This window comes from Lytechinus pictus, chromosome 11, assembly GCF_037042905.1.
Source record: "Lytechinus pictus isolate F3 Inbred chromosome 11, Lp3.0, whole genome shotgun sequence".
In the NCBI taxonomy this organism is placed as follows: Eukaryota; Metazoa; Echinodermata; class Echinoidea; order Temnopleuroida; family Toxopneustidae; genus Lytechinus; species Lytechinus pictus.
Window position 1 is genome coordinate 15,933,547 of NC_087255.1, and position 15,634 is coordinate 15,949,180.

At 36.5% G+C, this 15,634-nt stretch overlaps 1 protein-coding gene across 2 annotated transcripts in view; it reads right to left on the reverse strand.

Moving 5' to 3' along the window:
• LOC129270881 (uncharacterized) overlaps positions 1 to 15,088 on the reverse strand; it is an 88,135-nt gene extending 73,047 nt beyond the window's left edge. For both annotated transcript variants that reach the window (XM_064106862.1, XM_064106861.1), the window contains exons 1-10: positions 13,988 to 15,088; positions 10,374 to 10,592; positions 7,367 to 7,495; positions 6,652 to 6,764; positions 6,169 to 6,290; positions 5,517 to 5,702; positions 4,444 to 4,680; positions 2,480 to 2,722; positions 848 to 1,084; positions 78 to 320 (exon numbers count right to left, since the gene is read on the reverse strand). In XM_064106862.1, coding sequence (XP_063962932.1) covers positions 78 to 320; positions 848 to 1,084; positions 2,480 to 2,722; positions 4,444 to 4,680; positions 5,517 to 5,702; positions 6,169 to 6,290; positions 6,652 to 6,764; positions 7,367 to 7,495; positions 10,374 to 10,592; positions 13,988 to 15,013 — 2,755 coding nt within the window. In that variant the 5' untranslated portion in view covers positions 15,014 to 15,088. The remainder of the gene's footprint in view (positions 1 to 77; positions 321 to 847; positions 1,085 to 2,479; positions 2,723 to 4,443; positions 4,681 to 5,516; positions 5,703 to 6,168; positions 6,291 to 6,651; positions 6,765 to 7,366; positions 7,496 to 10,373; positions 10,593 to 13,987) is intronic.
• Positions 15,089 to 15,634: the final 546 nt, after the last annotated feature.

Sequence of the window (15,634 nt, forward strand, 5' to 3'; positions counted from 1 at the left end):
GGAGGATTTAAAATCATAAAATGTAGGACTATGACTGCATATATTGTTAAAACAGTTTTCATTTCTGAAGATGTTACCTAATATTGTCACTGTGAATTGGCATGTTGCATTGTTTTCATTCAGATCACTCGTTGTAATGTTCACCACTGTTGTACCAATTGGAAACATGGATCCTGACATGGGATTGGCTACTGGGCTTGTTGTACTTCCTGAATTATCCACCGCTGTCGGGGTCGACCACGACACGTTGGTGACTTGACTGCCGTTGGTCTGATTCCGAATGATATCATCAGGACAAGTGATATTTGGAGGTTCAGCATCTTCAAACAATAATAACTTATTGATCAGATTTGGGATCAGTTATACTGAACGCCAGTACCATAAACCGCCAGTATCACAAATCGTATATAAAAACATTGTCAAATCCATGGTTTCATATAAATGTAATTATCCGTCTAACTATTCTTTTTAAATAAAATTAATTAAATGCCTTACATTTTGGTTCAATCAACTCAAGATTCCATGGATGCATATTTATGTTACAAGTCCTTATGGGTGAAGTGTATTTAAAGAATGATGTCTGGCGAATTCTAACTAAAACTAAAACAACATTTATAATGACAAAACATTGATGAAGAAAGCTATTACTGAACACAATGAAAGCAGGACATAATGATTACATACTAAGATCGTAAAGCTGAACCCCTAGGTCCCTAGTGAATAGTAGGGAGTTCTCGCTTCCACGATGCAAGACAGATTCAAGAATACAGAAAATTCATTGTCAAATGCACATCACGACCAAGCACACCCAAAAAGTCTTGGTAATTTCAGGCTGTAACCTACATACCTATGACTGTAATTGTGACATTACATGTATCTTGGTTCCCGGCAAGATCCTCAGCCAAAAACGTTAAGAAGTAACTTCCTATGCTTAACGTGTATGCACTATCATTGGTAGATTGAACTCCAGGAATGGAGTTATCTGTTACGTTTGGTGAAGGGACCACAATCACTGCATAGGGCAAGCTAGGAAGGGTGAAAGCAGCTATATTTGTGGGGCAAGTTAGCACCGGATCTTCTACATCTATTAAAACAAGCAATAAGAATGAAGCCATGGGATATCCATAGAGAGTAGGGGTTAGGATAAGGGTTGCTGTATAAGAAGAAAGCTAATTTAATTTGTGCACAAAAGCGAACAATGAAGTGAATCGTAAACAAGGACTATAAAACCCGCTACTAAAAATGCCAATATTTTTCTTTTTATTAAGGACCAAGACGAGAGTTGATAGTTAAATTTGCATAAGCGGCATGGTAATCTTTATGCATATTACCACTTGACCGCTGAATAATTTGCTAAGGAAAAACAAAACAGGTTTCTAATAGGCTTCATTGAGCTCCTTGACGAAACCTGCATGAATAGAGTGGCGCCACATTGTGCCAGGTCTCTCAGGAGGGTTGTGACTCCTTAGGTTTGTAGAAAGGATTTTTAAAACAAATTTACAGATTATGAATTCGTTTTTTTTTTTCAATTTGCTCTGTCAATAATTATTCAGTAATCTTAAGGATGGAAACATGAAACTCTTTACTTCTTTCTTTCTTTGGCCCTTATTGAGAAAGAAATCTACACACAATCTGAATGTAAATAGAATTGGAAAGCTGCACCAAATAAGCGGGAAATAGAATGTGGCAAAAACTGTACATTTCATCAATTTGACATTGCAGGAAAAGACATATGATATTTCAAACATGTGAAAGAAGTAAAGAAAACCAAATGAAATCTTGAAAGAAAAAATCTCGCCGATTATTGTGTGTACATCCCTAAGGAATCACAACACTTTTTACACAGAATGACATCACGGATCTGAGGCCGGTGAAAAAAACATAAAGCATACTTTCGAAGGAAATTTTCTTTAGAGAAATACTCAGCCAATAAGCGGTGAAAATGAGTAAACATGGTAAACATTGCATCACTGTGTTTAGCAGTTTATAAGCTTTTGATTTATATATGATTTGTCAGATTCAATTTGATGTCCAGTCGGGGTCCTTAATTGCCTTAAGGTTTGACAATTTTATACAAACTCGTCTAGAAATGTCGAAAATGATATTTATTAAATCAATTGTTTAATTTTCTCATTAATGTCTTATAAACTATTGACAGTGATGTAGAAACTGATTACCAAAGGGTCCCTTTTCAATACATGATAATACATGGGGCCTATTAAGAGAGTGAGAAAGTAAGAAAATCAAATAAGAACAAGGAATGGATGGATTTTAAACTAATACCCAGTATCTTCTAAAATACAGATATTGAATGCACGGAAGCTCAATTTGAAAGTTGTGGATACATGAATGAAGCATTAATTGGAAGCAATGTGGTGTAGGTATGATAGTGTTATCGGCAAAGGTACCAAGATGGTAGATAGAGGGGAACTTTGACTACAATTTGTCATACCAGGAGCAAAAGAAAATCACAACTTGCCTTCAACTGTCACAAAGAACGAGCACTCGGCGAGGTTACCACTGAAATCAGTGACATAGTAGTACACCTCTAACGTGATTTCTGCAGAAAATACTGTGCCCGAGTCGTGAGTTCCAAATGAAGAGAACTGACCAGAATTGTCACTAATGATCGGTTCATCCCAGGTCACATTAGCATTGTATTTACCAGGTTCGTTAGGTACAGTGATGTTATCTGGGCAGGTGATATTCGGTAACTCCCGATCTGTTAACGCGAAAGTAAGTATTTGAAAAAATGATTAAGAAAATGTAAAGTGGAATGATGTAACCGACTTAAAATATCGTTCAGCAGGTTCAGCGTTTCTAGGAATGAATGTACAATTACATGAAACATATTTCGCTTTATTCCTTATCTTAACTTGAGATTGATTTCGATAGGTATTTTAGGCATTTTTTTGTTTTTTGTTTAATTCATGCAGTTCTATGCGATACCATATCGGACAAAAAGTTGCGCACATACCCGGGGCACATACCCAACCCCACACTCTTACGAACACGCACATTCACGCACAAAAGCCCATATCCTGTGGTACTAGGAACTGCAATGATGGTATGAATATGATGTTGCAAAATAAAGAAATGTATTTCAGATAGTCTTAAGTCATTGGGAGGTAATCACTTCTTCAATACATAAAAGTTAAGCACTTAGAGACATGTTTTGTGATAAGCGCTATACAAAAATAATGTTAATCATCACCATAAATGAAACCCAAGGTATTTTTAACCAATGTACAAATAAGCCTTTGTAGGTGTACGGTTGACATGGTCGAGAAAGGAACTGTTTGGAAACTATGGTGCCCGAACTTACATGAATGCGAGTGTATTCAGGTAACAGAGGATATCTTGAATAGTCCATTTAACATAATTAAATCCATCAAAGTTGGTAGAGGGTATCATAAAAACATACAGACCCTTTTTTTTTTAATTGTTTGAATAATACAGGCTTCGGGTTGTGCGATCTCAGTGATGCCATAATTCGTCATGCTAACATAAAACCAACAAAACTCCGCTACTTTCAATATAAACTTTTCAATCGGATAATGGGGGTGAACAAACAACTTTACGATATTGGCTTGTCTAAATCTAATTTATGTACATTTTGTTCTTCCTCTGTTGAAAGCATTTCACATCTGTTTTGGGACTGCCCTGTAACTCAACAATTCATTCAAAACTTCCAAACCTCTTATTTGAACAATGACGTGTATTTGAATAAGAATTTATTTTTGGTTGCCCTGACGCTCAATACTCTACTGTAAACCGTTATATTCTATATTTTATTTTTTCGACACGTTGTAAGGGAGATCGGTTGTGTTTTAGTTCTTTTAAGAACGTATTGAAACGCTATTGTGAAATTGAAAGGGTTCTTAGTCAAAAACATCATTATTTTGTTTTATCAATAGATAATAGTACGCATGTACAGTTGTTGTAAACATGTTCGCTTCATGATTTTTTTGTAAATTGAATTGCTTTCGTGTTTGATTTTGAATAAAATCTTTCTATGAAAGAAAAAAAAAATAATAAAACCATGAATTTGTGAAAATAGTTGTGCTATCTTAAAAAAAGCGCAATGTAGGAAATTCTCTTGCTCGGAAAACACGAGGTGGCTTAATTGAATTCGAACCAGCGACCCTTCTGCTTGAAAGACAAGAGACAGAACTACTAGACCACGACACATTCGCAATGGTATGAGAATAATAATAATAATAATTGACATTCATTTAGCGCTTTATTAATTTACGACTGCTCAAAGTGCTTCACAATTATTCAGGTATGACCATCCATGGAAGTTTTCTCATTTCAATGATGCGAGTGGGCATTGCACTTGACGCGATTTAAAGTAATCCTTTTCGCAGATTTTTTTTCCAAGATTTAAGATGACTAATATAGTTTGATAAAACCACTCTCATCCATCTTAGCTTTTGTTACCTTCTACCAATACAAACAGACTACAGAAAGCTGCATTTCCAGCGTCATCTGTGGCCTGAAAGATGATTTCATGAAGTCCAATGATCAGGTCAGCTTCTAAAGTGGCGTTAGTAAATTCTATAGTCCCGACTTCATCTGAAACGTTAGGCTGGGGGATAGTTACTGTGGAATAGTTAAGTCCGGGTAATGTTGGTAGGGTGATGTTTGGTGCACACATGATGTTAGGTGGAGTTACATCTGCATGATCCAAGTCAATAGAAGAAAGAAGAAGTAAAAGAAGAAAAGGTATGAAAAAGATAAATATGAGGCAATACTTGCTTCGACAAATACGCTGGAAAATAAAATGTTACCGACATCCAGTAAACTATTTTGAGATGCGCGCGCGTGTGCGGGAGGAGATGGAGGGTGCGAAGTAGGGTGTGTGTGTGTGTGTGTGTGTGTGTGTGTGTGTGAGGGTGTGTATGTGCCTGCCTTGTAGGTGGATGCCCATGTGTATGTGTTTGGGTATTTGCTTGAGTGTAGTGTGTGAGAGAGTATGTGTTCTTGGACAGGTGTGTGTGCGCATCGTGTGGGTGTGGAACATTGCACTATTCTTTTCTGGAATTTGAAAAGAGATACACCTTCAGGATCTAATAATTTTTATTTCAGGAAACTACATCTTGATGTGTTTGCCGTACAGAGACTTTCCCTACCTTAGAGTCCAGCCCTTCCTCTACTTGCAAGTTTGGCATCGATGTCAATACACTGAAATACAAGTGTCTTTTGTACTTTTATAAAACTTTTACAATTTGTAATAAATGTGTATCTTTCCCATATAGGAGTTGGTAAAACGGAACATCATTTCTGTACAATAATATCTTGCTTTGTTTCAAGCGGTTTTGTTTGTTTTTGTCATTCATACTGATATTTCGTTGGATATAGACTTTGCGTTGAATAAAAACTATAAATATTTCCAGCTGATTTCCGAGTTCTTCTCTTATATTATTGATCTAATTCTAATAAAGATGACATTTGTGTGCTAACATGTATATGTTAATCATTTTCTTAATATACAATAATCATTTTACCCTTACCTTGGCAAGTTGGGAGTACGAATTCTGAAGTGTATATTATGCAGGTTATAGTATCCTCGGCCCCTGTTAAATTGTATCCAGGATCACAAAAGAAACTGCAAACTGTCCCAAACGGTACGACACTTCCAGGTAGACACCCCATTGAGGATGTAAGCAGGCGGGCTGGAAAAGTTGGCACCGTACAATCTGACCGTCGTAAATGAAAATCGAAACCATGAATTATGCTCTGGTTAGAAGCACGATGCATCGAGAAGTGATACCAGTATGATGTGGGAGATGCTCATTGTATCGCAATAATGAAATAATGACCATGATGACGGTGATGATGGTGGTGGTGATGGTGGCCGTGGTGCTAATAAAGATTATGATGATGATGAAAATGATGATGATAATGATCATCATGATGATGATGATGATAATTATGATGATGATGGTGGTGATCGTGACTGTGGTGGTGGTGGTGATGATGGTGATGGTGGTGGTGATTGTGATGATAGTGGTTGTCCTAGTGATGGTCAGCATTGGTTTGATCATTTTATTAAGGCAAATGTTCTTGAAATCGAATAAACATAAGATTTCTTCTTTGGCTACCCCTCCCCCTGCCCCCTGCTGATCTTGGAACATTTTTAAGCTATTGACTTTAAAGACTCACCTATACCGTCGCCAGGGTCTGCTATGTCAAGACAGGAGACTTCATTATCCTGGGAAGTACATATTTGATGGTATTGTCTCCATTCAGAACCGTTGTTAGTACACTCGGTCAGTCTACTGCACCTGTAAGACAATAGAAAATAAATCTTAATGGTGGTTCTTTAATTGGGCATTTCTTTGGTCTCTTTTAAAAAAGGCATACATGCCCAACCATATATGATATTCATATTAATCATTCCCTTTCTCCATTTCAATGTTTATAAGAAATCAAGGGGGTCAGGGTTGCTATTAAAGTGGGGGCAGAAATAGTCGATATGGGTGACTTTTATTCTCGAAAGTATATCATGAAAAACGGCTTTTCTTCCGCCCCCACCCTCCAAATAGCAATACAAATGAACGAATAGTAGGATTACGTGATCACATACACGATTATTCGATTGTTTTGAGATAATCCTGATGGATTTGATGTGAAAAAATCACTTACTTATATTCTTCTGTACACCAGCCGCAGAAAGGATCCCCACCAGAGTTTTGTAGATCGATGCACATACGGAATGTATAGTATTGGCTACAATTGAGGGCAGCCACTTTCATTACCTGAACAAATAATGATTTTAGACAAGTCAAAACAATCAAAATAATGATATTTTCAACAAGTTTCCACATAATTAGCAAGAATGCGTATTTGCACTTATGTGAATGTAGAAATAAAAGAGCACTGTTGATTAAATGCATTGCTGACGGACATGAATTGTTCGTAAACGAGAAACCCCGGACTTTCACGTGTCTAGTCAAAATCCTTAGACCACTCGGCCACGGAACCTCCAAAATAGTAATAATGATGACATTAATAAAAATAAAAATGATGATTTTGATGAAAATGATCAAATTTATAGTGATAGTAGTAGTAGTAGTAGTAGTAGTGATGGTAGTAGTAGTAGTAGTAGTAGTAGTAGTAGTAGTAGTAGTAGTAGTAGTAGTAGTAGTAATAATGATAATAATAATGATAATAATAATAACTCTAATGAAGATGATGAAAATTGTGATGACAATGATAATTAAAACAATTATACAAGGCCTAATTATGACAAGGAAGCAAATAATGACAAGAGTGAAAGAGGAAATTGTGAAACTTGATGGATTTCAAGTAAACAGAGGTTTTAAGGATGATTTTTTTGTGGGGGGGGGGTAATATGTACCTCATAGTTGGTAAGTATGAAGAGTTCTTCTTTCTCCTGATCAATATGGACATCGGTGAGTACACTCCCTGTCGTATTTAAGCTTACTCTCTCGTACAATCGTCCTGTGTTGTCCGAGATCACGTGGATCTACAATGCAACCATATTGTACTTACTTTATTCGAATTAGTTATTACCATTTTCATCATTTTTAGTTACCATGTTTTGTATAATATTCACATTTTTAATCAGAGAAGTAGATAATAGGGCGAAGATAACATTGAGTGATATACTATGAATCAATTATTATGCCCCCAAATAATTATCCCTCTCATGTATTACTATTTTCTAAGATGGAAAAATAGTTAAACATGTATTGACAGTCCAACCTCGGGTAAATAGTTCCCTCTATACTTTCTCAAAGCCTGATATTTTAATAATATGTGTACTGGTGTGTATGTTGCTAATGTGTGTATGTATATATATATATACAGTGCGTCCCAGAAAAAACGAAACCTAGATTAAGCGATGATTTATCATAACTTAATCACAAATGCAATAGACAAATGACCTACCATTGTAAAGCTTATAGAATCTCCTCTTTCATCTGATATTACTTAAATTATTCCTCATTCACGCATGAGTGAGCAAAAACAATTTGAAGAAAGGATACCAAAAACTAATTTGGCGAGGGGTATCTGAATTTCAAAAAGATAATCACATGCCCAAAAAGTTCAATATCTGCTCTTTTATTTGATACCTTAATCACAAAAATTGATCAAGAAGTAAAAAAGTTATTTTCCTCGAAACAATGCTTGTATTTCCATAATTTCATTAAATAAACGTGTTTTGACCGGTTTCCCACAGAAGCTATCGCATGGTTAACAAAAGACTTAATGCATGGCTGGTCGTCAACAAAACGAAGTGTCGAGTGAGTTTGAACGCTAGCCTGTAAAACCTCTTTATTTTATGAAATTATTGAAATTCAAGCCTTATTTCAAATTACCAGAACTTTGTTATTTCTTGACCATTTTCTGTAATTGAGGTATCAAATTAAAAAGCAGACATTGAATTTTTTTTTAAACGTGGTTTTTTTTTTAAAACCCAGATACAGCCCGCCAAATGACTTTTTGGCATCCCCTCTTCAAATTGTTTTTGCTCACTCATGCGTGAATGAGAAATAATCTAAGTAATTTTAGATGAAAGAGGAGAATCTAAGCTTTACAATGGTAGGTCATTTGTCTATTGTATTTATAATCAAGTTATGATAAATCATTGATAAATATCGGTTTCGTTTTTTTCTGGGACGCACTGTATATATGAAAAAATGAGGAAAATCCATATTTTATTGTTCGAAATGGAGATGAAATTCAATACTCCGAAAATTTGCTTTGCCCAATTGATCGTGGGCCCGGCAGCCGCTGTGCAGCGGCAGATCGACGACGAGGCTCTATCCCTTTAATCGTTGAACGCCAAACAGGGTAGCAATAGCAGCAACTCCCATCTTTTAACGTCTTTTGGTCTGACGCGGCCGAGGTTTGGACCCCCGACCTCCTGGTATATAATGTATATATAAATATATATATATATATATATATATATATATATTGTAAAGAAATGGATGAAGAGAACAATGGTAGGCGTAGCTTAAATCAAGGTTCCCCAGAGCTATCTACCCTTTGGAAAAGGCTACGCCTACCATTGTTCTCTTCATCCATTTCTTTACAATATTTAGATAAAAGAGTTGCCAAAGCTGTTGTACATGTATAACTTTACACACTTGTATACTTTCTCGTGTACTGTATCAAAGCAATAGCTTTGATCCAGCTGAAGCATGGCGGCTTGTCATTGTTCGAAACCCACCTTCACCCGACAAAGGAAATTATAATTGGTATAGTGTCGAAAATCTGTCTATCTGACGGTCAATCGGATCGGGGTCGCCCTAGCCACTAACCCGTCTCTGTGGTCTAGTGGTTAAGGCACCGGCGTTCAAAGTACGGGGCCCGGGTTCGATTCCCGGCAGAGACATTTTTTCGGCATCACCAATTTTTCCAAAGGGTAGATAGCTCTGGGGAACCTTGATTTAAGCTACGCCTACCATTGTTCTCTTCATCCATTTCTTTACAATATTTAAATAAAAGAGTTGCCAAAGCTGTTGTACATGTTTAACTTTACACATTTATTTATATATATATATATATATATATATATATGTATTTATATATGTATTTATATATAAAACGATATTACATTCCGCGTGTTGGACATAGAAGATATTAATGAGGCAAAGTGGTAATGCATTGTACTTAGTTCCAACAGTTTATTTTGAATTCCAAATTTTCGACGTTAAACATACGTCTTCTTCAGGGATACAATAAATACAATGCCAGTCCAACCTCGGGTAAATAATTCCCTCTATACTTTCTCAAAGCCTTTCTTTCTTTATATATATATAAAGAAAACAGAAGACGTGAAAGTGGTTTGACATACCGTATGTTTCTTGTTTCATGCTTTTACGAGATTTCCAGTGAATTATTTTTTTTCGAATAGGAGTCATCATATTTTTCCTATTCGTTGAAATTGAAAAAGATTCTTTGAACTTTACCATTTTTAATGATGGAGTTGATGGTTGTCAATGAAAGGGAGATACCTATCATTCCCTGCTGGAAAGCACACAGTATCACACAGTGTGATCGTAGTGTATTCACATAGTGGACAATGTGAAGATATTATTCACACTCCTATAATGCTCTATTTCAACAGTGTGGAGATATTTTCCCACTGTGGACACCTCGACAGTGTGACTGTTCACATCGTGTTCACATGGCCGACAATGTGAATATGTCATTCCCACTATTGAAATGCTCAAATTTGACAGTGTGAAAGTGATTTCAGATTGGGGTTCATACTGTGAACACACTGTTGGACACTGTGTTTTTTCCAGTTGGGATTAAGATATAATTTTGAAGGAAAAAAAATCATTTATTCAAAACCACTTAATAACTATAAAGTGCATAAAATATACTACCTTGTTGAGAGTCGTATTTAAAACAGATGAAGTAGTCACCAAGGCAACGGTGATATTCTCTTTCTCCAAGGTAACAATAGAAGAATCTACCCCGGGCAAAGCTTCTTCAAGAAGATTTCCTTCAATGGGTATAGTACCCTGTGCATAACTGAATAAGAGTGGAAGGTCGTCATCCCCACACTGGTGCTGTCCTGAAATAGATTCCCTTGTTTCGTTACTCTATTCATAAAACGAAAACAAATAACAAACTATTAATGGCACTCAAATAAATCAGAAGTAAAAAGTGCGAAAGAATATATAATAAAGATGTGCAGAGTATAAACGCTGTTTAAAATGTTTATACAGCATTGTTTACTATATGAAACTTACTGTAGATTTTAAATGGCTTTAAACAAGTGTTTAAACTTTTAAACAACTACTGTAAGCTTTATATGGTAAACAGCGTTTGGTAAAATTTTAAACTGCGTTTCTACGGTGTTGAAGTCTGCCACAGATTGATAGAAAATATCTATTAATTATTAATTTGCAAGTCAACATGGTCTAAACAAAATAATAACTTTTTAGATCATCACCTTTTCCGTGATTTGAAGATGGAGCATAAAAATAATTATTGTAATTGACGGGGAGCATAGCAAATAATTACAGTAATGACGGGGGATTTCTCTTTGAAGAAAACGTAAAATTGTAATTTCAAGGCTGGGTATTTAATGCGTATTAATCTGGAGATCAAGATCGAGATTGAAAAGTTGAGAAATTTACTGATTCTAGGCATCCAAATTGGTATAATGATTTGTGTGGTTGTGCATGTATGTGTGTTAATTTTCTATAGTTTGAAATTGGCTTGGTGTCACTTACAATGGCAATTATGCATCATTATGCCTTAAAACGTCAACATTATAAGCAAAGTTCAATTACCCTGTCTGTAAATATTCTGTCTATATCTTTACTTGACCTGCTGACAACGAGGGACCGAACAAAAGTAAGCTAAATTGATTTAAATTACTTATTTTCCATTACGGAAGAATTATACTTTTATGCACAAATATCACACATTAGTACAGTAGTAATAGTAGTAGTAGTGGTGGTGGTAGTAGTAGTAGTAGTAGTAGTAGTAGTAGTAGTAGTAGTAGTAGTAGTAGTAGTAATAGTTTGAGCAGAAGTAGAAGAGGTAGTAGAAGTAGTAGTAGTAGTAGTAGTAGTAGTAGTAGTAGTAGTAGTAGTAGTAGTAGTAGTAGTAGTAAGAGTAGTAGTAGTAGTAGTAGTAGTAGTAGTAGTAGTAGTAGTAGTAGTAGTAGTAGTAGTAGTAGTAGTAGTATTTTATTGACGTGTTTAGATGCTTAAATCTCATTTGTTTATATGTATTGCAAGTAGTGTTTCATTTTGGGTTGTTTTATTTACGTTTTTACCGATTGTATATGTTTTGTCAATTGTACAGCACTTTGTAACTTTTGAAAAAGCGCTTAAGGACGTTCCACAGTCATGTTTGTGCGCATCATGATCTGCGCACATTTTACACTCTGCGCACTTTCGTCACAATGGATGGACAGGTGATTAATCAGCTGTAGGTATAGGCTGATTTTTCTCATTTTCTGCACTCTAACTGCACATCCGATGTTTTATTTTATGAAGCTAATAAACTGGAATTATTCCATGCAGTGGCGTAGCTACGGGGGGGCATGGGGGGGCACGTGCCCCCCCTGAGATTTGGTGTGCCCCCCCAGGTGCCCCCCCTGAGAAAAATTGGCAGAGCAAAAAAAAAAAGGGAGAAAGAAGAAAAGAAAAGAAGAAGAAAGACAGAAGAAAAACAAAGAAGAGGAAAATAAGAGGAGGAAGACGAGTGAATGAAATAATTAGGGGAAGACTTGCAAAAAAAATCTTTCATGTTACCATATAAAATTTTTGCTTGCGCTTCGCGCCAGAATTGCCTGTTCGATGAGATTCATATCTTGCTCAATAGGCTGATATGGAGCAAGTTTTGAAGTCTATATACAAAACATATATTAGCTCGGACATCGAGCTTTCATTATTTTTTTTTCATTTACAAATGTAAAATGTCCGTTTTTATGGTCTACATATCAGCATTTTAAGCTCACGCTGCGTGGTCACATTGTTTGATTTGCCAAGTTCATATTGTCTAGGTGGATTCCATAATGTTCCAATAAACAAATGTATTCAGAATGCCCAGATTCTAGGTCTAAATCTAAAACATGCGCGATAGCCTGCGTGTTCTTTATTTAAAATGTACTTAAATTATCTAGTATCACATCAGGATATCAATAATTGTCTGCTCACGCTTCATGATCGCATTATTAATGATACCCAATTAACTATATCCTATTTATGATTTACAAAATATGAACAGAGTGTCCCGCTTTTAGGTCTGAAATCTCAATTTTCTACCTCTCGCGCTTCGCGCTCGCATCAATTGTTTAGTTACATACCTATCCCATTTATTAATACAAAAAGTGCTTAGAATGACCATTTTTAGGTCGGAATGTCAAAAAAATTTGCTCGCGCTTCGCGCTCGCATTATTGAAATATATACCGTCTTCGTGGGTAACTGTAAGCAGTCCTTAACAGGTCCCTTTTCGATAATGCTAGAACAGTTAATAAAAATTTCTGCTCGCGCTTGGCGTTCGCAGTAACCATCTAGTTACATACGAATCTTGTTCAGGATCACACATAACATTGCCCAGAATATTACATTTTCAGGACAAAATACATGAAAGTAAAAAAAAAATCGCTCGCGCTTCGCGCTCGCACTTTTTATAAGGCTTATGAGATTATTTCATGTTAATGTTGTTTTATAAGAATAAAACTAAGAAGTGACTGATCGGGGAAAATATAGGTGAAGATAATTTCGGGCACCGTCCCCTATTGGCGAAAGTCGGATCCGCCCTTGTGACACATACACACACACCGAAAAAATGGTGCCCCCCCTGAAAAAGCAAGGACCCCCCAGTGCCCCCCCAGGAAAAAAATCCTAGCTACGCCACTGATTCCATGGACCATTTTCTTAATACCTCTACAATTTAAAAATACTTTACTCTGCATTACTGCAAAGTTTGACGAATATGACCCCGAATTTGGGATCGCGTGAGGTCTAAAAATTTCAAACTCTTTTGAATGCGCAATTCTTAAGAACGTCAATTTAGGTGAACTTTGAAGCTCTATACTAGCAAAAAATCAAGCACATTGACCCTTGTTAATTTTTGCATATTTGTAATATTCACGTGCTAAAGTATATATGTGCAAAGTTGGTGAAAATTACATGGATTTTACTTTAACTGTGGAACGTCCATCATAAGAAGTAATTATTAATAATATTATCATTAGAAGTAGTAGTACTAGCAGCAGCAGCGGTAGTAGTAGAAGTAGTAGTAGTAGTAGTAGTAGTAGTAGTAGTAGTAGTAGTAGTAGTAGTAGTAGTAGTAGTAGTAGTAGTGGTGGTAGTAGTAGTAGAAGACGGCCTATAATATATATTGTATATTGCTTTACTGATTTCTTCATTTTTATTTCATCATTTATCCTACATCATTTATGGTCTAATTTTCTTTCTGGTCTTTTTTTTCTTCTTTAATCTTCATGAAGGCTCATAAGGAAGGGATACTCACCGAAGGAGAAGGAGAACAAAGCGCATTCGTTGCCAGGTAGGATATTGCTGTTCCATTGCAGCTTGGATAGTCGCTTGTAACACAGCCACATGCGGCATCTATAAACTTCTCCTGAATATCATCCATGGCGTAAGAACAGAGTGCAGAGTGGGTTCCATTCGTGAACACCCCATAAAGTGTATCATTAGAATCGATATATGCTGACTGTAAAATAGTATATAATTGACAGGACAAAATGATTTCAGAATATGAGTTCAGCTCAAACTGGAGATTTTCAACACAGAGTCTGCCGAGTCGTCTCGACTCCGAGTCACTGTGTACAATGAAGAAGTTGTAGTCGGGTGCAGAATTTCGGGTCCATGAAAGTGCTTGGATGTAATCGACAGTGGAAATGATTCCCGATATAGCCCTATTTTGTTCAAATAACATTTGAAAGATATTATCTTGTAGTATCCTCTGTGAAATTGGTAAACCAACTGGTCCAGGGTTGTTTGAATCAATCGATGTGGCAACCACAAATATCTCTTGGTCTGGCGGACCGAATGGTGTGATTGCAACAACCCCGACTGAACGACCATCATTCACAACCGATATGTTAATATAGCCCAGTTCTCTTGATATATCCATCAAGTTTCTCAGTTCACATCTTCCTTCTGGTCCACCACACTGGATGAGCTTTCCGATAGGTGATGGTGCTATTTCCAGAATCTTGGTCTCAAAGGAGCATTCAGGGTTTTCACATAGGACCGTATCGTTTGGTAGCGTGCTTTCCTGTCGTTGCAGGCTCAGATCCAAGTCAAGCTGATATAGCCTTGATAGTCCACCGAGGTAGACGAAGGCAGTTCCGCTGTCATTACCGACCACCATCTGATTGAGTTCCAGGTCTGGTCCAACCATGAACACCCCTCTTAGGTACGATGATAGTGGGCCATGCCTGATACCATGGATGCCTTCCACTAGAAACACTATGGTGATCACCAAGGCTCTGAAGCAGCATCTCCATCTCGGCCTCTGCTCAACAGCCATGTCTCTGGTTCAGCTGCCCTAGTTCCCTGGTGAAGGAGGGTCCCTTTTTGGTCTATCACCACGATACGACAGACCTGCAACAGTTAAACGTATAAATAATTTGGAAAATTCGGTTACAGATTTCCGGCTGTTCCATCGCGACATCGTAATGCCCATATATCATACTCCCTACAGGCCTGTATCTGACCAAGCAGAACTTTTAATTGACCATTAGGCCTACCAAATATTTCCTGCAATAAGAACAATATCAAAAGAAGTTACCCGAACCGAAATAGACATTCATCTTTATACATGATAAAAATCGTGTGGTTTGAAAATATTGTTTTTTTCCTAACCAACTAAAAGGTATGGTAATTATATGATACGTTTTTCATTATCGTTTTAATTGATTTTTTCGTCTTTTTAAGAAAAACTACACGCTAATACACCTGGAGCCCGTTGCATAAAACTTTTTACCTGAGAAAACTCAGGTTGTTTTTACCTAAGTTTTTGCCCTGTGTTAAAGTCAATGGGAAAAATCAGACTAACCTTAGTTTTCAGTTTTTACCAGAGTTTTCTCAGGTAAAAAGTTTTATGCAACAGGCCCCTACACATTAATGAAAGTAATATTAATTATATAAC